Source organism: Crotalus tigris, unplaced genomic scaffold, assembly GCF_016545835.1.
Source record: "Crotalus tigris isolate CLP2741 ecotype Arizona unplaced genomic scaffold, ASM1654583v1 scf7180000024362.2655971311:6658466, whole genome shotgun sequence".
Lineage (NCBI taxonomy): Eukaryota > Metazoa > Chordata > Lepidosauria > Squamata > Viperidae > Crotalus > Crotalus tigris.
Genome location: NW_024100530.1, coordinates 2353859 through 2375586, shown reverse-complemented (window position 1 = coordinate 2375586; position 21728 = coordinate 2353859). Strand labels below are relative to the sequence as shown.

At 44.9% G+C, this 21728-nt stretch overlaps 1 protein-coding gene across 2 annotated transcripts; it reads left to right on the top strand.

Moving 5' to 3' along the window:
- The first annotated feature begins 150 nt into the window (after positions 1-150).
- On the top strand, positions 151-21097 carry AARS1 (alanyl-tRNA synthetase 1). Of its 2 annotated transcripts, XM_039327529.1 has the most exons (22): positions 151-240; positions 324-389; positions 2295-2455; positions 2697-2885; positions 3664-3809; positions 5084-5275; positions 6446-6590; positions 8203-8348; positions 8517-8625; positions 8853-9003; positions 10362-10486; positions 12058-12202; positions 12480-12658; positions 12927-13040; positions 13902-14108; positions 14718-14902; positions 15062-15170; positions 15391-15504; positions 16881-17000; positions 18285-18371; positions 18889-19002; positions 19857-21097. In XM_039327529.1, exons 3-22 carry the CDS (start codon positions 2315-2317, stop codon positions 20040-20042), a joined length of 2904 nt encoding a protein of 967 aa, XP_039183463.1. In that variant the 5' UTR covers positions 151-240; positions 324-389; positions 2295-2314; the 3' UTR covers positions 20043-21097. The 2 variants fall into 2 exon arrangements, with proteins under 2 accessions (XP_039183463.1, XP_039183464.1); XM_039327530.1 differs by lacking the exon at positions 324-389 and having other exon boundaries at positions 153-240.
- The last annotated feature ends 631 nt before the right edge of the window (positions 21098-21728 follow it).

The following is a 21728-nucleotide window of genomic DNA, read 5'->3' as shown; positions in this document are numbered from 1 at the left end:
CCGGGCTAAAAATCCTTCAATCTCCGCATGCCGTAAGGCTGGCAAGTCGGCGTGACTCGGCCCCTTTTAAAAGATAACAAACAAGACTTTGGACCAATAGCTACCCGGCTTCTCAACTTACAGACCAATAGGATGTGCGAAATAAAGAAAGGCCCGCCTCTTGCCCGGTTGCGTAGCGAAAACGCCGCCGCAGCTCCTGGCAGCGACGTCGCGGGTTGGGGGAGCGGCTGAAAAGGGCAGGTAGGCAATTGGGGGTCGTTTGAATGGGAAGAAATAAAACCAATGCGTTACTTCCACTCCAGCATCTCGTGTCTGTTTTCCAGGCGGAAAAGGCGGCATCCTCAGGGGTTCCCTCCCCCTTCAGTCTATCCGCACATCAACCCTGCAAGGTAGGCTGGGCGGAGATAGATTGCCTGAATCTCCAAGCGCTCAATAAAAGGGGCGGTGAGATGGTTGCTTGTAGGCATGTTGGAAAGTGGACTCCTTTTCTGCCCCTTTGCTCAAGCTCTCCTCCTCTTGTAAAGGAGTTGGGTTTAGGTTGCTGATTTGGGGGCTCAAGTGCTTAAATGCCCCATGATGGTTTCCTGCTGGGTGTGTGTTTGTGGGTCTCCAACCCTGCGTGTCTACAGAGATTCTCCATCATCCAGGTCATGGTTGTCCCAAAGGTGCTTTTTTTTTTTTTCAAGGTAATTGGACATTCTTGAGGTTGTTTTCCTTTGAAAACGTTTCACTTCTCCTCCAAGAAGCATCTTCAGTTTTAACTGACTAACGGGGAATGGGAAGACTAAATGCTGAGGACCAGATGATTGCAAAGAATATAAATCTTTCCATTCCCCCAGCAGTCAGCTAGAACCGAAGCGAAATGTTTTCAAAAGGAAAAAAAGAACAAGAAAGTCCAGTTGTCTTTTGGAAGAGAAAAAAAAAGCATCATTGGGACTACAACCCTGAGGCTTATGGTGTCCAAGGTGAATTTGATTTATGGCCAGCTGCACTGGGTCAAAGTGACATACTGTGCCTTAAGGCCCATTGGGCACCCTTTGTCCTAAGTCGTAACTTGACTTCTTAACTTAGCCATTGTGGTTTGCAAATAGTAGTTTAAGGGGTGGCATCCCTTGTGAAGCCGTAGTGTTTGATACGTTATGGGGAAACATCCTCAGTTGTTCACTGACAGTTATGTGTTAAAAGGCTTTGGCTTTTGTTCTAGATTTATTTTAAAAAATAGAGTTTTATGTTTGTTCAGAAACTGTTTTGGATTGTGAGTTATTTCTGAAGATGGGTGGCCTTCTACATTTCTTCCGTAAATAAAAACGCATCAGAGTTGGTCAGTCTGGAAGACACACTGGGTGGTGGCAGGAGCAAGGGTGGAAGAAATAATTGGTCTCCATCTACTTTGTAAACCACCTGAGAGGCATCTGGGTGGCATTGTACAAAATGAAAAGCCTGGGGCAGAAGAACAGATCTGAAGTTCTGATGATCAGAGGATTACAGTATTTCTGAAAAACACTAGATTGAGAAATGTTGGCCACCGTCCAGTTTGGCCAGTTGGACATTTCTATTCTGCCAGTTTGGAAACTCTGCATTTGTGGAGGCTGTTGGCAACTGATCATCTGCTTTGCCTGCTGTGTAGGGAACAGAGTGTCTTACCATGTTTTTAACCTGTCCTCTGAAATTCAGAGGTTGTATTTATACAACACCCTTAAACTTGGAGACTCGATGGATTGATTTCTGGTTTGCCTAATACACTGAATCAGAAACTAATCAAAGTATTGCCATCCCTCTACATGTTAAATTCCCCTTCTCAAAATCCTCCACACAATATCCTAATTCTTAGCTCACCATTAGTGAGAAAGGAATTGGAGCTCTTCTGCTGTCTGAGCACCCCAGAGGCATCTGGGTGACACTGTGAAAAATGAAATTGAGTGCGCAGCTGCCAAGTCTTTAATTCACCTATTAATAATTTTGTGTAAACCTAAGCAGTTGGCTGATAAAGATTTTGTTTTCGGCTCGACCTGTTAATATCAACTAGGAGTTTACTTCTGATGTCAATCAATGCTGGGTTAAATTTGATCCCAAGGCCAGCAGCCATTCAAGGTGGCGAATATATTTCATGCTCCTTCCTCGTCCTATTTTCTTGACAAAAACTACCCTGTGGTGTGGGATGGGCTGGGGAAGGGGACTTAACTGACCCAAGATCGCCAAGCCAGCTTTTATGCCTAAAGTGGGACTGACTTTTTATAACTTTGTGTTACTTTCTTCAAAGCTGGTGTTTCTTCTTTCCATCTCTGTCTCACCAGTGCTGACCAGAGGCCTCACCATGGAGACACTGACAGCTTGTGAGATCCGTCAACGCTTCATCAATTTCTTTGTGGACAACCAGCACACTTATGTACACTCGTCTGCTACTATCCCTCTGGATGATCCTACTCTCCTTTTCGCCAATGCTGGCATGAACCAGGTCAGTGATAACAGACGCTCGTAAAAGAGAGGAAATTGTACTCTGTTTTTCGTAATTCAAGAATTTGGGGGCTGACCCATATATATATATATATATATATATATATATATATATATATATATATATATATATATATATATATATATGTATATGTATAGTATATGTATGTATATATATATTAAATGTGCTCAGCCTAGTTTGCACAAAACTCTAGAGCTGAGAATTGCTATTGTTTTCCCAGTTCAAGCCCATCTTCCTCAACACAATTGACCCTTCCCACCCCATGGCAAAGCTGACACGAGCCGTCAACACCCAGAAGTGCATTCGAGCTGGTGGCAAACACAACGACTTGGACGATGTGGGCAAGGATGTGTATCATCACACTTTCTTTGAGATGCTGGGCTCCTGGTCTTTTGGTGATTACTTCAAGGTACAGCAGGAGCATAGCAGGAAGCTCTCAACTCGGGCATAAAACATAGGGTGGGTTGTAGTTTGTGGGGGGCTTGTGTTTCCTTGTTGCACATAGAATTCTTGCATTTTTGGTCTCCTGGAAATTTTCTTATGTAAAAGCTAGGGAAGCACTTCTCAGTCTGCTCAAGATGGAGCTGTCTTCTGATCTGGCATGTTTGGGGTGTTGATTTGGTTACTGCTGGATCATTCAAAGACACAGAGGCAGCCTGCTTGTATTTCCAGACCCATCAAATACACTTCAAACCAGACTGAAGAAAATAGAGATTTTGACCCATTAGATGGGCTAGCAATAAGGCATGCTCACTTAAAATTGCCTTGCTTAGCAATGGCTATTTTGACCCTGACTGTGGGCAGATACGGGACTATCCTGTATCTATGATGGCTTGGTGGTGTTATTGCACCATTTAGAAAAAGGGAGAGGTTAATTTGTTTATGTATTATGCTTATTTAGAATTTGTTTATTTTATGTTAAAAGAGAGTTAAAGTGTATTATGGATTTGGTTTTTATATAGTTGGTTAATGTTATTTAGATTATGATTGTCATATTTGTAACCCTGTATTCAGCTCTGGGAAGTGTGGGAGGGGGAGAGGTTGGGGGGGGGGTTGGGGTTGTTTTGTTGTAAACTTTTGTAAAACTTTTCAATTAAAAAAGGGGGGGAGATGTGAACAGAGAGAAAAGAGGTAGATATTTCTGTCTGGCAGGACCTTCACAGCCCTGTTTTTTGCTGTCCACTCAGGAACTGGCTTGCAAACTTGCTCTGGATCTCCTCACCAAAGAATTTGGCATCCCCATCGAAAGACTCTATGTGACTTATTTTGGTGGCAACGAGGCAGCCGGCTTGGAGCCTGACTTAGATTGTAAACAAATTTGGCTGGATCTCGGGTGAGTTGAGATGACCCAGGAAATTCTTCCTTAACATCTGACTGTCCAACCCCTCCCAAAAGAAGCGAAGGTGTAAGAGATATCACCTCTCTTAGTCTTTCCAAACTAGCCAGTGCCTTAAAATTTCTCCTTCCTTTGCACCATGCAAACTCTTGTGCTCTTAAGAAAAAAAATAAATAAACCGGGAATCAGGTTTAACTGATCCCAGGTTTGTTGTTACTTTTGAATTAAGAATTGTGATTTAGAAGCAAGTTTAGTGCAGTGCTTCTTAAAGTGTATTCCCAAGACCTCCAAAAGGAGTCTGTGAAATTGAAATTATTTGCCTTGTTTTAAAATGATGCTGTATTACAGTCCCATCCAACTCTTTTTGGAGTCCTCCATAATTTTTAAGAGTGGGAAGGGACCCTGAAAGAAAAATAAATAAATGAGAAGCTCTGGTTTAGTGGAAAGCAGGCCGTTCAGAAAGCACATCTGGATCGTCTGTCTTGCTTTTCGTATTGGATGTTTTAAACCACCATTTTTTACTAGGATTCTTCCAAAGCCGTTTATTATTTGGCTGCACAAAATAAAAAGAAGGGAGCATTATCCCTTCTTGTGGGGTATTCCTTGTCATTATATATAGTTTTGAAATACCTTAGCACAGTGGTTCTCAACCTGTGGGTCGGGACCCCATTTGGGGTTGAACGACCATTTCACGGGGGTTGCCAAACAACGCAGTCCGCCATTTTTTCCCCCCTTTTCCTTAGCTGTGCTCCTCCCTTTTATTCTATTGGCTTTTGAAAGCCAATAGAATAGACTCTCTTGAACAGAGTCTAATTCTATTGGCTTTCAAAAGCCAGTAGAAATTGTCCAGGCTGTCTCTGCCCTGCTGAGCCCGCCAAAAGTCCCATTCTGCAAACGGGGCTGCACCAGTTGAGTAGTCCTCGACTTATGACCGGTTGGGTGTCGCGGCATTAAAAAGGTTGAGAACCACTGCCTTAGCACTATCTTAACCTTACTTAATGTGCTAACAATATTATTTTTTTAAAAAAAAAGAACTTGATAAGTGGACTTCAGGTACCAATATTCTTAACCTCGCCCCATCCATTAGTGATGGGACTGCCGTTCTCAGAATATCATGTTCCCAGGCTCGCATCTGGAGAGCACAAAAATGAAATGGAGGAAAAGCGATTTCAGAATATTGCGGGCTACTAATTAATCCAGAACGTTGAAGCTACAACGTGTGAACTTGTTCCTCACTCGTTGTTACTCATGGAACTTTTTACTCCCTTCAGTCTGGCCGAGAGTAAGATTCTTCCCGGCAGCATGAAGGACAACTTCTGGGAAATGGGAGACACCGGGCCCTGTGGCCCTTGCAGCGAGATGCATTACGATCGGATTGGGGACCGAGACGCTTCCCACCTTGTCAATCAAGATGATCCCAACGTGCTCGAGATCTGGAATTTGGTGTTCATACAGTTCAACAGGTGACGCAGGAATCCATCTCCTTTTGCCTGAGGTCTCCTAGCTGTGGGCTTTCCAGTCGCTCAGACGTAGAGCTCTGGACCAATTCATTCCCGCTTTTATATTAGGCATCTATGTGCATGATGTATTGGTTTATTTATGTACACAGGTAGTCCTCAATTTCCGTTAGTCCCATGGTTATTCAGTGCATATGGCTTCCCCGTTGGCTTTGCTTATCAAAAGTCACAAAAGGGGACTGGAGGCTAAGGCATATAAGGAATGGCTGCTGGAATTGGCTATGTCTAGTTTAATGAAGGACGAGGGGGGACATGATAGCAGTGTTCCAGTATCTCAGGGGCTGCCACAAAGAAGAGGGAGTCAAGCTATTCTCCAAAGCCCCTGAAGGCAGGACAAGAAGCAACGGATGGAAACTAATCAAGGAGAGAAGCAACCTAGAAGTAAGGAGAAACTTCCTAACAGTTAGAACAATTAACCAGTGGAACAACCTGCCTCCAGAAGCAGTGAATGCTCCAACCCTGGAAGTTTTAAAGAAGAGACTGGATAGCCATTTGTCTGAAATGGTATAGGGTTTCCTGCCTGAGCAAGGGGTTGGACTAGATGACCTCCAAGATCCCTTCCAACTTTTATTATTATTATTATTATTATTATTATGGATCATCGCACAGTCAGCCAGATGTTCAGACTGGATTTGGCATTTTGTCTCCCTATCGAGTCCTTACCCAGGACCTGGGATAGGCAGATGTGGATGTTTGATGGTATTACAGGTATCGTCGCAGGATGTATTATTATTGTTGTTATTATTATTATTATGTGACCCCAGGACACTGCAACCATTATAAATAAGAGTTGGCTGCCAGGCATCTGGATTCTGATCACGTGACCCTGGGGATGCTGCAACGGTCCTAGGTGTGAAAAACGGTCATAAGTCTCTTTTTTCAATGCCGTTTTAACTCTGAACAGTCACTAAACGAACTGTGTCATAGCTCGAGGACTACCTGTATTCCATTGCTCGGTGTTAGTTTGAATTTGCTTTTTAGTACCTGGTCTTGATGAATCCAGTGGAGCTTCTAGATTGCATGAAGTTGGGACGAAGAGAAAGGACTGGATCTCTGTTAGTGTTTCCTAATCCCAACAGTTATATATATATATATATTTTCTTCTTCTTGGGCCAGAGAAACGGACGGGACGTTGAAACCACTGCCGAAGAAAAGCATTGACACCGGGATGGGGCTGGAGCGGCTGGTGTCCGTGTTGCAGAACAAAATGTCCAACTATGACACTGATCTTTTTATGCCTTATTTTGAGGCGATTCAGAAGGTAGGCCCCGAGTTCATGGCGGGTCAGTCGGTCAATACATGGTTCGGCCTCTGGATAGCATAGCTCAGACTGTTCGGAAAGCGTTTTGGAACAATGGAGCTTAACAGAATAACAGATGGCCCTAAAGTCATGGAACAGAATAACAGCATCGGAAGGGAACTTGAAGGTCTCCTAGCCCAATCCCCTGCTCAAACGGGAGACACTATACCACTTCAGACATTAAATGGTTATCCAGATTCTTTTTAAAAGCCTCCAGTGTTGGAGCACCCACAACTTCTAGAGGCAAGTCGTTCTACTGTTTAATTGTTCTCGTTGCCAGGAAATTTCTCACTAGATCTAGGTTGGTTCTCCCCTTGATTAGTTTCCATCCATTGCTTCTTGTCCTGTCTTCAGGTGCTTTGGAGGACAGGTTGGCCTCTTGTTCTTGACCACTTGAGACCGGACAGTCACTTGTCTGAGATGGTATAGATTTTCCTGCTTGAGCGAGGGGCTGGACTAGAAGATCTCCAAGATCCCTTCCATATTCTGTTCTATTCTGTTCTGTTCTAATTCTATCCTATCCTATCCTATATCCTATAGTTCTATTCCATTCCATTCCATTCTATTAATTCTATTCTATTAATTCTATTCCATTCCATTCCATTAATTCTATTCTGTTCTGTTCTGTTCTAATTCTATCCATCTATCCTATCCTATCCTATCATATCCTACCCTATATCATATAGTTCTATTCTATTCCATTCCATTCCATTAATTCTATTCTATTCTATTCTATTCTATTCTATTCTATTCTATTCTATTCTATTCTATTCTATTCTATTCTATTAATTCTATTCTGTTCTGTTCTGTTCTAATTCTATCCTATCCTATCCTATCCTATCCTATCCTATCCTATATCATATAGTTCTATTCCATTCCATTCCATTCCATTAATTCAATTCAATTCAATTCTATCCTATCCTATCCTATATCCTATATCTTATAGTTCTATTCTGTTCTTTCCGGCAGCCCCTTAGACATTGGAACATTGGAGATGTTGCTTTATTGCTGCCATCATTCCAAGGCTACATATTAAGGGATTTTCTCCTGATTGTCTTGTACTGGTGTCATCTCCCTTAAAGGGTCAGTTTCAGTGGAAAAGCAGAATATGCATGTATGGATTTACAACGGGTTACAGTGCTTGAATACACTTATAATTGCAGTTATTCTCTCTCAGCCCAGCCTACCTCACCGGATGATTATAAAATGAAAGGAGATTTCTAAGTCTGCACTTGGAACTCTCAAGGGAAAAATGGATTATCAGTACAAGAAATAATAGCAATAGCATCCATATACCACCCCATTAGTGCTTTACAGCACTCTCTGAGCGGTTTACAGTGTCAGCATGTGGCCCCAATCTGGGTCCTCATTTTACCTACCTCAGAAAGAGGGAAGGCTGTCAACCTTGAGCTGGTCAGAATCGAACTCCTGGCAGTGGGTAGAGTCAGCCTGCAACATTGCATTCTAACCACTGCGCCACCAAAGCTCCTGGTGTAAATAGCAAATAATAAGCACATACCGGCACTGGCTCACATTCATGAAAATTTCTGGTTTCATTTCTTCTTTTTCACAGGGGACCGGCTGCCGACCTTATGCCGGGCGGGTTGGTGAGGAAGATGTTGATGGCATAGACATGGCTTATCGAGTTCTGGCTGACCATGCCCGAACCATCACCATAGCCCTTTCAGATGGCGGGAGACCCGACAACACCGGCAGAGGGTGAGGCTGCTCCTAATTCCCTGGGGTAGGGGCTGGGTTAAAACCAAAGGGATTTTTTTTTTTTGAGGTGCATTTGATTTGGAAAACCTAATTATTGAAAATATGTTTTCAGAAATACGACTAGCCAGAATGTAAAAGATTCTTGCCTCTTCCTGTTCCTTACTACAGGTATGTTCTGAGGCGCATCCTCCGACGTGCTGTGCGCTACGCTCATGAGAAACTCAGTGCTCCCAAGGGATTCTTCGCCACACTGGTCGATGTGGTGGTTCAGTCCCTGGTAAGCCTGCTCTGGTGTTTTGCCCTTGAGCAGTGGTCCCCAACTTCCTGCCCTCCAGTTACAATTGAATCGTACCCGGAAGCCCAGCAGGACTACTGGAATTCTGGGACTTGTAGTCTCCATGCTACCTATAAAGCCTCAGGAAGGCTGCTCCTCACACTTCTCTTGATGCATGGATGGCTGAGCCAATGAGATGACCTTCCATCACTGAATCCTGTTCTTTTCAGGGTGGAGCCTTCCCCGAACTAACAAAAGATCCAGACATGGTGAAAGATATTATTAACGAAGAGGAGGTGCAGTTCTTGAAGACACTCAACCGAGGACGCCGCATTCTGGACAGGAAGATTCAGAGTTTAGGAGACAATAAAATAATCCCTGGTACGTAACATGTTACCCTTCCTATTAATAGTCCCCATTAACTCAGCATGTGAAGTTACACATCTCTTAGGATAGTCTTACTTCTTTCAAAAGGTCACTAGTTAGTATAACATGGTAGGGCTGGATAGGAAACTGTCAGACCTGCCTCAGTCTAATCCCTTAGAAAAGAAAAACCCTCGACTACAGTTGATTGATGTGAAAGGTACTTTTACTAAAAGATGCTGCTTGCAGTAAAGTCAGGAGGAATTGAAGCTTCCCGCACATCAGTACAAAACTATTTCCTTCACTCCCCATCCTTCTCCCCGTGACCGGTCCAAATCCAGCCAATGCGATGCCACCAAGATGTTTTGGGAACGCTGATGTGTTTGGGCTGGTAGCTTTCCACATTCAGGGTAAACGCCTTGAAAATTGCCTGGCACGAACCGGTTCCATGCCGATCTGCTCTTCCCTAACCCCCAGTTCACAGCCCACTGGCAGGCCGCATCCTGTTCAAAACCAGGCCACAGAAGTGTTAGGTGAGCGTGCGGGATGCACGAAGCTGAATTTGAAAGCGGGGCGCACACAGGTGAAACCATCCCTTCCCCCCACACCGCTGCTGCTGCCTCCACCTGCCCACTGAGCCACAAAGGTGGGAGACCAATGATGTAAACCACAAACTTAGGGGCTGTAATTATTAGGGAGCAAGTGTCCTGTCAACGCTGCTAACTTTGGATGTTCTTGCTTTGACAAAATATACAGAGCTGTGTGATATTTTTAGAGTTAACTTAGATGATGCTGGGAGGGGAGGAGAAAGAATGTGTGTGGGGAATTACTTTAGATAAACATCCCCTGCTGCAAAAAAACCCAAAGGGAACCTTTGGCCTTCAAACTGATTGGAGAAGGTGATTTATGACAGTGAATTAAGGGAGGGAAATAAGCTGGCAAAATATGTGCTCAGGGGAGGAGAATTTAGATCTTGGCATGCCTCCATGCTGTGCCAACCCTCTGAAAACAAAGTAAAGACATTTTTAGGAAAACAATGCCTGGAAGTTCTTTGAAGGGTTTCATTAGTCGGAACCATAACATGTCCTTCATCCTTTGGTGTGAAAAGGCCTGACCAAGGTCTTGCTTCACTCCCACCAGATTTCTTTCCTCCGGTTAAAAAAACTTTTCATTCTACCGTTTCTTTCCACAGCCAGCTCTCTGTGCATGGTGCATCAGGTCCTTCCTTTTCCTTCTCCTCTTGCTTAAGAGAGGCTGAAGAGAAACGGAAGCTCAGCTCTTAGGCCGGATGACCCTCACAGAGTGTGTCCTTTTGCAGATTGAGATGTTTTCATGGTGCTTTGACTGTTGGCTCTTTCTTTCCGGTCCCTGTCCAGGAGACACAGCCTGGCTCCTGTACGATACATACGGTTTCCCTGTGGACCTCACTGGGCTTATTGCGGAAGAGAAGGGATTAAAGGTCGACATGGAGGCCTTTGAGGAGGAAAGGAAGACCGCTCAGGTAGGGCTTGGCTATCGCTGACCCAGTCGGCAATCTCAGTCTCACAGAGCATGTGGTAATTTGTTTAGTGACCATTCAAAGTTAAAAGGGCCCCCCAAAAAGGTGACTTTTTATTAATTTATAATGTAAAATGCAAAAGAAAATAGTAGGAAAATAAAGGAGGGAAAAGGGAAGGGGAAAGTGTGGGGCAGTGATGGCGAACCTTTTAGAGACCGAGTGTCCAAACTGCAACCCAAAACCCACTTGTGTATCGTTGGGTGCCGGGTGGGTGTGGCCCATTGGGTGGGCGTGGCTGCGGTGGTAACGGCAGACTGGGTGGGACTAAAAAGTTCAGTCAATCAATCCCAACTTTGCGAGATCTTTTTTTTTCCGTGAGAAGTTGAAATTAACTGATTGATTGAACCTTTTTTTTTTTTCACACGGCGGAGGCCTAAAGCGAAAAGGTTTTATAAAACCCAGCTGAAGGCCTAGGACTGAGGTGAGGGCGCGCGTGCCCACAAAGAGGGCTCTGCGTGCAACGCCACAGTTCGCCACCACAGGTGTAGGGCAAAGGGGAAAAAAGGAAGACTTCCGACTCCCTTTGGTATAGTAGAATGAGATAACAGCATCAAACCTAAACTTTTTACTTTTACCTAAGAATACAAACTAGCCATTTCTACAACAACAAACATACCTAATCGGTAAAACCCAAAATCAAAGTTTCATTTTTCCCCCCCACCTCAAGCACAAAGTCCAAAAGCGGTGTCCAAGTTGAAACAGAAGTAATTTGTTTGTGTGTGTGTGTTTTTTTAATCAAAGCGGTCAATTTGGCCATCTCTGCCAAAGGTGACTTACGACTGATCCTCATATTTATGATTCGCGGTATCCCCATGGTCACTTAGCAACCGGCATGTACTTACGACAATTGCAGCATCCCGGGTTCATGCGATCACTCTTGGCAACCTTCCCAGACAGCTCCTATTTCACTTAGCCGCCGCAGCAAAAAAGATAATACCAGGCACAACTTGGTAACCGCTTTGTTCAGCAGTGGAAACTCTGCGGTCATAAAGAGCACCTGTATCTTTATATAGGTGGGCAGGATTGAATAGTTTACCAGAATGTAAGTGAAATACATCCTGATTGTAAATAGCCACCAATCACAGTAAAGCCACATAGTTCATGTATATGCAGAAAGGAACAGACTGACTTTATTAGCAAAGCATCTTGTCCTAATTCATCTAATCAAAAGAGAATATCCGAGTTGAAAGGGACTTTGGAGATCTTGTAGTCCAATCCTCTGGTCAAGCAAGAGACCCTATACCATTTCAGACAAATGACTGTCTAGTCTATTCTTTAAAACTTCCAGTGTTGGAGCATACACCGCTTCTGGAGGCAGGTTGTTCCACTGATTAATTGTTCTCACCGTCAGTAAGTTTCTCCTTAGTTCTAGGTTGCTTCTCCCCTTGATTAGTTTCCATCCGTTGCCTTCTTGTCCTGCCTTCAGGGGCTTTGGAGAATAGCTTGACTCTTCTTTGTGACAGTTCCTTAGTCCCTTAATCCAACCTTCATGTTTGGGTTTGTTACTTTTCCAGCTGAAGTCCCAGGGCAAGGGAGCTGGCGATGAAGATCTCATCATGTTGGACATCTATGCTATTGAAGATCTCCGTGCCAGAGACCTGGAACCCACAGACGATTCCCTGAAGTATAACTATCGGTCGGATCCAGAAGGCTTCTATGGTGAGTTGCAGGCTGTTCCTTTAGTGCAACATTTTCTGCCTGTCCCAGGGCATTAGCACAAGGCCTGCCTTCAACACACCCAACAAGTGGCCTTCTTTGATTTCAGATTCAGAACTTCTTGGGTTTCCTTTCTCATCCAGTGGACCAATGGTCCGTTCTGAAAATGTCAAGGCTGTTCCTGCCCATCTTTTGCATGGTCCTTTTTGCTTCCTGATGTGACACAAAGCTCACCTGTCTTTTTTTTTACCCTGTTGGGGTGTTTTGTTTTGACCTGCAGAATTTAATAACCCTGGGGCCACAGTGAAAGCTCTCCGGCGGGAAAAGACCTTTGTGGAGGAAGTTCATACAGGCCAAGAGTGTGGGGTTGTACTGGACCGGACCTGCTTCTATGCTGAGCAGGGTGGGCAGATCTACGATGAAGGCTACTTTGTTAAAGAAGACGATGGTGCTGAAGATGTAGGTTTGGCCAAATAGATTTGGTGGGGACCTTGATCCGTTTCGGAATGGGAGGGCTTTGTGGACAAATAAGCCATCCTCCTCCCCCTTAATGTCTGCTAACTAGCATGTTGGAGGATCATAACTGGTTCTTTAGTCTAGTAAGAGATGATCAGAACAGGATCTAGGCTTTAGCACGCTCTCAGCTTGTTGGGGTCGGTCTTTGTTAATCTACCTCCCTGATCGATTTGATGAACCACATCCGCTGGCTTTGCTCTTTGCTTTGCAGAAGACAGAATTTACGGTGAAAAACGTACAAGTCCGAGGAGGTTACGTGCTCCACGTGGGCACAGTCTACGGGACCCTCAAGGTGGGAGACTTGGTGCGCTTGTTTATTGATGAGGTGAGTGACTCAAGAAGGGAAGAAGATAAAAGAAATTTGACTTGGATTCTTCTTGTAATCCTTTTTTTAAAGGATAAAATCTGGATTAAAATTTGATTCAGTAGCCCAGAGTTTCCCAACCTTTCCGGCTTTGCGAACTGGCGGGGAGAGGGGATGGTTCCATGCAAGTGGCCAGCAAGCGCACGTGTAGAGCTCCATTTGCACGAGCAGTGGGCACGCACACCCATCACCCATGCAATCGGAGTGTGTATGTGCGTGCGCTCGCCTGCTGCTCGCATAAGTGGGGATGCTCGCCCACCACTTCTGCGGCCTGGTTCCAAACAGCACATGGCCCAATAGTGGGTTGCGGCCCAGGGATTGGGGACCCCTGCCCTAGTCTATTGCCCAAATCACTTATGGACCAGAACTGGCTGACTAGAATAGATCCTGACTTTTTGGGATCCTTGTGTCATGGTTCCGACTAATGAAACACTTCAAAGAACTTCCAGGCATGTTTATCCTAAAGCCTTTGTTAACAGTGTAACAAATTGATGGCACATCATGGATGTATGCCAGAATCTGAATTTCTCTTGCTTGCGTCTAACTTTTCTTTCTAAACCCTTCCCTTATTTTGCAGTCATAAGTCACATCTTCCAATTAGCCCGGAGGGCAAAGATTCACTTCCGTTCCTTTTCCCGAGCTTTCCTTATGAATCTCCTCCCTCACTCTGTCATCTGAATTAACTCTAAAAATACCAGACAGTTCTGTATATCTTGTCAAAGCAATAATATCCTATATTAACAGCGTTGACAGCTTGATGAGAAGGATCCTTCCTCCTCTTGTAGCTCCTCACATTTCTAGTCATGTCTCTCTTACTTTCAGCCAAGGCGAAGGCCTATTATGAGCAACCACACCGCCACCCACATCCTCAACTTTGCTTTACGTTCTGTGCTGGGTGAAGCTGATCAGCGAGGATCCTTGGTGGCTCCGGACCGATTGCGGTTTGATTTCACCGCCAAGGGAGCCATGTCCACCCAGGAAATCAAGAAGGCAGAAGAGATTGTTAATGGAATGATTCAAGAAGCCAAGGTACAGTGAGACAGAGTGCCAGTGCGCTTGTGTTGAATCCCTTTGGAATATAATTCTCTGGTTTCTGAAAACAAGTAGATAACGAGAGACAACTGAATTTCCCTAATCAGATGATGATGATGGTGGTGGTGGTGGTAGTACTAGTAGTAGTAATAGTGATGATGATGATAATAGTAGTAGTAGTAATAGTGATGATGATGATGATGGAAGGGATCTTGGAGGTCATCTAGTCCAACCCCCTGCTCAGGCAGAACCCCTATACCATTTCAGACAAGTGGCTGTCCAGTCTCTTCTTAAAAACTTCCAGTGTTGGAGCATTCACCGCTTCTGGAGGCAGGTTGTTCCATTGGTTAATTGTTTTAACTGTCAGGAAATTTCTCCTTAGTTCTAGGTTGCTTCTCTCCTTGATCAGTTTCCATCTGTTGCTTCTCGTCCTGCTTTCAGGCGCCTTGGAGAATAGCTTGACTCCCTCTTCTTTGTGGCAGCCCCTGAGATATTGGAACACTGCTATCATGTCCCCGCTCTTGAGATTGTTGCACTAAGAAACAGTACTGGATCCCCTCCCCTGCAATCTGCTAATCTTCAGTGTCCCTCTGATCGATTACCCAGATTGTGTATGCCAAGGACTGTCCGCTGGCAGCTGCCAAGGCCATCCAAGGACTCCGAGCCGTCTTTGATGAGACTTACCCCGACCCCGTACGTGTTGTCTCAATTGGCATACCGGTTGAGGACATGCTGAACGATCCCTCCAGCGCAGCAGGTGCCGTCACATCGGTCGAATTCTGTGGGGGCACGTGAGTACACTGGGGTCGCCAAGAGGGGCTGCGTCGGGAAACCAAAACTTACAAATCATGCAGATTTAGGTCTGCAAATGCAGACCTTTATTCCGTTGCTGAGACGAGAGGTTTTAAGAAAACTCACCTAGAGCCTCTTCACTTCCAACGTTTTTACAGGCATTTGCAGAACTCAAGTCACGCTAGACACTTTGCCATCGTGTCGGAAGAAGCGATAGCAAAGGGCATCCGGAGGATAGTGGCCGTCACTGGTGCCGAAGCACAAAAGGTCAGTGGAGAAGGAAGAGAGCCAGTTGCTCCAGGGAAGCTGAGCGAGTGGAGAACCTGACCTGTTTAGATACACCAGGATCTGACCCATTGGATCTCTGCTTAATTTTAAGCTAAGAGACCAGACCTTGCTCACACGTGTGGTCCACCTGTTCCCTTCAGGCCTGCTGGGGAGAACGTGTTCTTCTCTTCTGTAAGCCTGCATCCCTTTTCTCTTCAAGGCGTTGAGGAAAGCAGACGGTCTGAACAAGCAGCTGGCTGACCTGGAAACCAAAGTGAAGATCCAGACGACACCCAACAAAGAAGTCCAGCGTGAGATTGCGGATCTTGGCGAGGTAAGGAAAGAGAAAAGGAAAGAAAAGGCCATTGTAGCTTCTCTCTCCTAGGATCCTCTGTTGAGGCCGATCATCTCCAAACTAGCTAAAGAGTTGCAGTTTACGATAGGCAGGACTCTACGTATCACTTGAGGGTCTCTGCTTAGTAAATGCAAATTCAGTAGCTCTCATATTCAGGAGCCCTGGTGGCCCAGTGGTTAGGATGCGGTATTCTACTTTGCCCACTGCCAGGAGTTCAATCCTGACCGGCTCAAGGTTGACTCAGCCTTCCACCCTTCCAAGGTCGGTCAAATGAGGACCCAGATTGTTGGGGGGGGGCAAGATGCTAACATGATCAGAAGGTGGTGTAAAGCACTATGAAGCAGTATATAAGTCTAAGTGCTATTGGCTATTGCTATATCCTGAGGTGGTCTGCGCTGGGCAAAGATTATTGGCAGTTCCTTCCCTTCCATCCAGGACATGGCATCTAAGCCTTCCTTGAGCAGAGCCTGCAAGATTGGGATGCTACACATCCTCCTCACAGCCCGTTTTCCTTGTTCCCTTCTGGGAGGAGGGGGCTTCCTGGTATGCGAAGCAGAACATCCAGATTCACTCACAGTTTCATTTCATAGAGTATTAACCTTAGGAACTCTAAAGCTACCTCTTTCCATTTTGCATTCAGGATGGACAGGGATTAATATTGATATGTTATTTATATGTAGGGGTGAAAGTGTATACATATGTTGTACATAGCATGTTTGAATGTGTGTTATGTATATGTACTTTTCAGAGCAAGCAAGTAAATTTCATTTTTAAAGTGTGCCAATGTGCCCACAGTAAAAAAATGACAATAAAAGTTATCTATTATCTATCTATCTATCTATCTATCTATCTATCTATCTATCTATCTATCTATCTATGATTATCTTTCTGTCTTTGTCTATGATATCTATCTATGATATCTATCTATCTATCTATCTATCTATGATTATTGTCTTTCTGTCTATCTAATCTGTCTGTCTATCTATCTATCTACCTAACTACCTGATTGTCTGTCGGTCTATCATTATCTGTCTGTCTATCTACCTGCCTGCCTACCTACCTACCTATGATTATCTGTCTCTGTCTATCTTTCTATCTATCATTATCTACCTACCTACCTACCTATGATCTGTCTGTCTGTCTATCTATCTATCTATCTATCATTATCTGTCTGTCTGTCTATCTATCTATCTATCTATCTATCTATCTATCTATCTATCTATCTATCTATCTATCTATCTATCTATCGGATTTCTTTCTTGAATGTTCCAGTCCTAATTAAAGAACTTGTGATTTTAGCAATGGGAACCCACCCGATCTGAAATTGTAACATCAAGGTGTGACTCCTTTTGCAGGCCCTGGCTACGGCCATCATTCCCCAATGGCAAAAGGATGAACTCAGAGAGGCCCTAAAAGCGCTGAAGAAGATTATGGACGATTTGGATCGGGCCAGCAAGGCCGACATCCAGAAACGCGTGAGCCCCTTTTCTTTTTCCTGCTGTTACTCACAAAGAGCTTAGAAATTGTTCTAAAGTAGTCCTTGATTTCAGGCTGATTGTCTAGCACAGTGTTTCTCAACCTTGACCATTTTAAGGCATGTGGACTTCAACTCCCAGAATTCCACAGCCAGCAATGCTGGCTGTGGAATTCTGGGAGTTGAAGTCCACATGCCTTAAAATGGTCAAGGTTGAGAAACACTGGCTAGCAGCTGTTCGAACTTAAGGACGGACCTTCTTGGAGGTACTTAACAACCTGGTTCTGAAGTTCCAAGTCCACCCCTCACCTCGTGATCGTGTGAATGCACTTCAGGTGCTCGGCATTGATGGCCGTGACCACCTTTTACAAGGTTTTTTGGTGAAAATGGGCATTTCTGGTTTGGGGCAAAACCAGCCCAAAACGAACCGTGAGTTCCCTTAACAAACCTGGAGGTTCTTTTAGGACTGCCTATTTCACTTCATGGCCACTTGGGTAAGTCAAACTGGTGACCCGTTTTATGACCATCACAAATGATGACCTTGATGGGCAGATTCCATTGTGGTCATAAGTTGAGGACTCTTTGTATTTCCCTTTGAAAGGGAGGCAGGTGGTGAGCTGCAAAGAACTGTGCTGTTGCTGCTTGTATCATAAAGAGCAGCATGGCTGTTTCTTTTATCATGTGGTGTCCTCTTTCTGAATGAAAGGTTCTGGACCTTTAGCTTGGTCATCTTTAGAAACATAATCCTGAGAGAACAATTCGCAATGTGGGGGGTGGTGGTGTTGTTTGAATGTGCAAAGACTAAAACTTTTGGAATTCCTAACTGTTGCCACAGTGGATAGAAATTCTGGGATGCGTAACTCTTGAAACATCTGGGAGAACTTGACGTTGGCCAAGGTTGTGTCACAACTTGTCCCACCTTCTGTCTTGAATCTTAATTTTAGCAAGCCAGACTTGGCTTAGAAGTTGGTGCATTTATTTTTCTCGCATGCGTGTGCCTTTCTACCTGGCACACTATCTATTGTTTAATCTTCTGGCATTGGGACTCCGGCTAAGTACAACATGTAGAGCAGAGGTCTTCAAACTTGGCAACTTGAAGACTTTGCTGGCTGAGGAATTCTGGGAGTTGAAGTCCACAAGTCTTAAGTTGCCAAGTTTGAAGACCCCTGATGTAGTGTACGCCCTCTCTTTGCCTCTACAAGGAGCATCATTTTTCCGTCTCTGTCATTTGCGGCCTCAATTAGGCAACCTCACATTTGTCTCATGCTTCTCTGTCTTCTCCAAGGTGCTGGACAAGATGAAGCAGCTCATTGAAGCTTATCCCAACCAGCCTCTGGTCATTCTGGAAATGGAGAATGGTGCTTCTGCTAAGGTACTTCTTTTCTCGGCACAATTGTGAGGTTGTGGTGGCACCGTGGTTAGAATGGAGTATTGCAGGCTAACTCTGCTGACTGCCAGCAGTTGGATCCTGACCAGCTCAAGGTTGACCCAGCCTTGTATCCTTCCCAGGGTTGGTAAAATGAGGACCCACATTGTTGAGGGCAGTGCGCTCTGTACACCGCTTGGAGAGGGCTCTAAAGCACTACGAAGCGGTATATAAGTCTAAGTGCTAGTGCTGTTGTGGAATGGGCAGCGGTGCAAAGAGAGATACGGCCGATGGGGTCGCAAAGAGTCGGACGTGACTTAGCAGCTGAACAACAACAAAGCACGGAGAGAAGGTTGCACGTTTAATCCCCATCTAGAGGACAAGAGTGTGGCTGCACGCACACTTGCGTCTTCTTGGCATGAAATGATCCCTTCAGCCTGATTGCCAAATGATGGTGGTTTTTTTTCAGTTCTTTCCTGGTCTACCTTCAAATGCCAGTTCACAGCACACTCTTTCTCTACAGGCCTTGAATGAATCCCTGAAGCTCTTGAAGACACTTTCTCCCGAGACAGCAGCGATGCTTTTCAGCGTGGATAACGAAGCAGGCAAAATCACCTGCTTATGCCAAGTTCCTCAGGTAAGCCAGGTTGGCAGCCCCTCTGAGACCGTGGGTACCAACTGGCCAGAGAGAAATAATATGGATAATTCAAGAAGTAGGAGTTCCATTCTTTTTCTTCTTAAGTTATAGATCTAGAGCAGGGGTAGGCAACCTTTTATGACTCATGGACTTCCACTCCCAGAATTCCTGAGCCAGCCTAGCTCAGCTTGGAAATCTCTCCCTTTCCCCTCAGCGTGGCTGGCTCAGGAATTCTGGGAGTTGAAGTCCACCAGTCATAAAAGAGCCAAGGTTGCCTACCTCTGCCCAAATGCCTGAATTTTGATCACGTGACTGTGAGGAAAAATATTTAAACCAGGGGTCTTCAAACTTGGCTCTTTTATGACTCGTGGACTTCAACTCCCAGAATTCCTGAGCCAACATGGCTCAGCTTGGAAACCTCTCCCTTTCCCCTCAGCATGGCTGGCTCAGGAGTTCTGGGAGTTGAAGTCCACCAGTCATAAAAGAGCCAAGGTTGCCGACCCCTGATCTAGAGCAACGATGAAAAAGCCTATGAGATTTCCCCAGACATGACTCGAATCGTAACTCCCAATAGCCTCAGCCTATACGGCCCTTGGTGAAGGATGCTGAGAATTGCATCTGACTTTCCTTTAGCGTGGTTTGTTTCATTGCAGACTTGCAAATGTTCTGTCTTTCAGGAAGTGGTGGTGGAGCTCCTGGTGCTCTCTGAGCTTGGTTGTTACTCTTGCAGACATTTCGTCTCCAAACATATTTGATAGTAGAACGTCTGCAAGGAAACAACCAAGCTCAGAGAGCAACAAGGGGCCTCACCGTTCAATCCGGAGCTAAAAAAAATTCCCTTCTGTCGCTTTCAGGAAGTTGCCAGCCAAGGGCTGAAGGCCAGCGAGTGGGTGCAGCAGGTCACCGTCCTGATGGATGGCAAGGGAGGAGGGAAAGACCTCTCGGCCCAGGCTACGGGCAAAAACACAGATTGCCTCGAGGAAGCGCTGCAAGTGGCCACCGAGTTTGCCAAGCTGAAGCTCTGCGAGCTGAAGAACTGAACCCCAGCGGGGATCAAAGGCAGGAAGGCTGATCCTTGCCTGTAGGCCAATAGCTTAGACGTTCCTTTTCGCGCTCTCGGTGGAGGACTAGACCCCAGGTGGTTATCCTACATCCATCTGGCACAAACCCCAGAGAGGTGGTTGGAAAAGTCAATTATCTGGCTATGAGGCCAGAGCTGTGTCACTTTGGGCTCCATCTCCTGGGAGTAGCCATGCCATCTCAGGACACCTGCTGCTAAGGAACTGGCCTTCCTTTTACACCCTCCAGTTGTCACATCAGTGTATCCTTCATTGCAATGCCACTGTGCAGATTAAAGGGAATTCTGCCGTTTGCTTCTCATCTGTGATTAATGTTCGGGGGTATTGTAACGTGAGTATACGCAGGGATGAACCTGACCTGCCCTCATCACATTTCTTCTTTCTAACTGTGAAAACCTCCCTTCCCTCATTGTTTTAACCTCCCTTAGAACAAGCCTGCCCTACCAGTGGGGGGGTCAGATAGGGCCAGTGCTGAATAAAACAAGCAGACTCTGTATATCGCACAATGGAAATAACAAGTGTGTCATTTTACTGGTTCAGCACGTTGCATGCAGGCAGGAACAGAGCGCAAGCTTTGGATTTACACAATCCACTCTCCTTTATCTTCTTTGTAGAAAACATTTGGACAAGGAAGCCAGCTGTGGTTAAGGATGATGGGCTTGTTGAAATTGTAACTCAAGCTGATAAGAGGCTTGCCGAAATTATCTCGATGACCTATGTCAAGCAATGAAAGATTTGACTGTATTTCAGGGAGATTTTGGGGTGGGTTTTTTTTTTTTAAATAAAACACAGCTGGCCATCTTAACTCCTGTCTGGGCTGAACAACAGCCGTATTCCAAGTATTTTGAGAATCACCTGCAATTCCTTGAAGCAAGAACTTACCAGAACCAATTCAGAAAGCGTTGCCTTCATGCCAAGACCCGGAATTTGTTAGAATATTTTGATGTTGTGGTCTCTGCAATCACTAGCAAAATGTTTTCTTCTACCCATCCAAATAAAATGGCTTAACAAGAAGGTATTTGTCTCTTAACAGTGATTTGTTGAACACTGCTGAAATATTTTTCTGAATAAAGAAAAACAAAGCCAATTGGTTAATTCTGGAGGTTGTTGTCCTGCAGGCCATTGAGTCATTTTTTACTCAGCAGATTTTGTCCTCAATTTGTTCTTTCAAGTCTTACATCATCATAATTGACTGCTGATTCTTTAATTGTCCTGTTCCATCTTTCCTAGAATTAAAAACCCTTTCCAGAGAGCTTGGTTTTTGCTTAATGTGTCCAAAGAAGGACAATTTGAGCCCCATCATCTGTACCCTGAGAATTCTGGGTTGATTTTGTCAATAGGCTTTGTTTTCTTTACATTTTACAAGACTGCTACTCTGGGGAGTCTTCTCCTACTCCGAAGTTCAGAGGCAGCTATCCTCTTCCTATCCTACTTCAAAGTCCAACTTTTCTTTCCCTGGAGTGTCCCAGGGCATTCTAGGTTTGCACGAATCCGACGCAACACAAGCGGGGAGGTTTATGTAGGTAGTCCTTGACTTAACAACCACAACTGAGCCCAAAGTTTATGTTGCTAAGTGAAACAGTTTTTAAGTGAGTTTTCCTCCATTTTACGACCTTCCCCCCTCCCCCCCGTTGTCAATTGAATCAC

What these genes read in the sequence shown, in the direction of transcription:
- AARS1 (XM_039327529.1), top strand. Translation starts at nt 2,315, where the DNA reads ATGGAGACACTGACAGCTTGTGAGATCCGTCAACGCTTCATCAATTTC. An exon ending in CTTTTGGTGATTACTTCAAG is followed by an intron (nt 2,886 to 3,663) that starts GTACAGCAGGAG and finishes CTGTCCACTCAG; the next exon opens with GAACTGGCTTGCAAACTTGC. An exon ending in GTCGAATTCTGTGGGGGCAC is followed by an intron (nt 14,903 to 15,061) that starts GTGAGTACACTG and finishes ACGTTTTTACAG; the next exon opens with GCATTTGCAGAACTCAAGTC.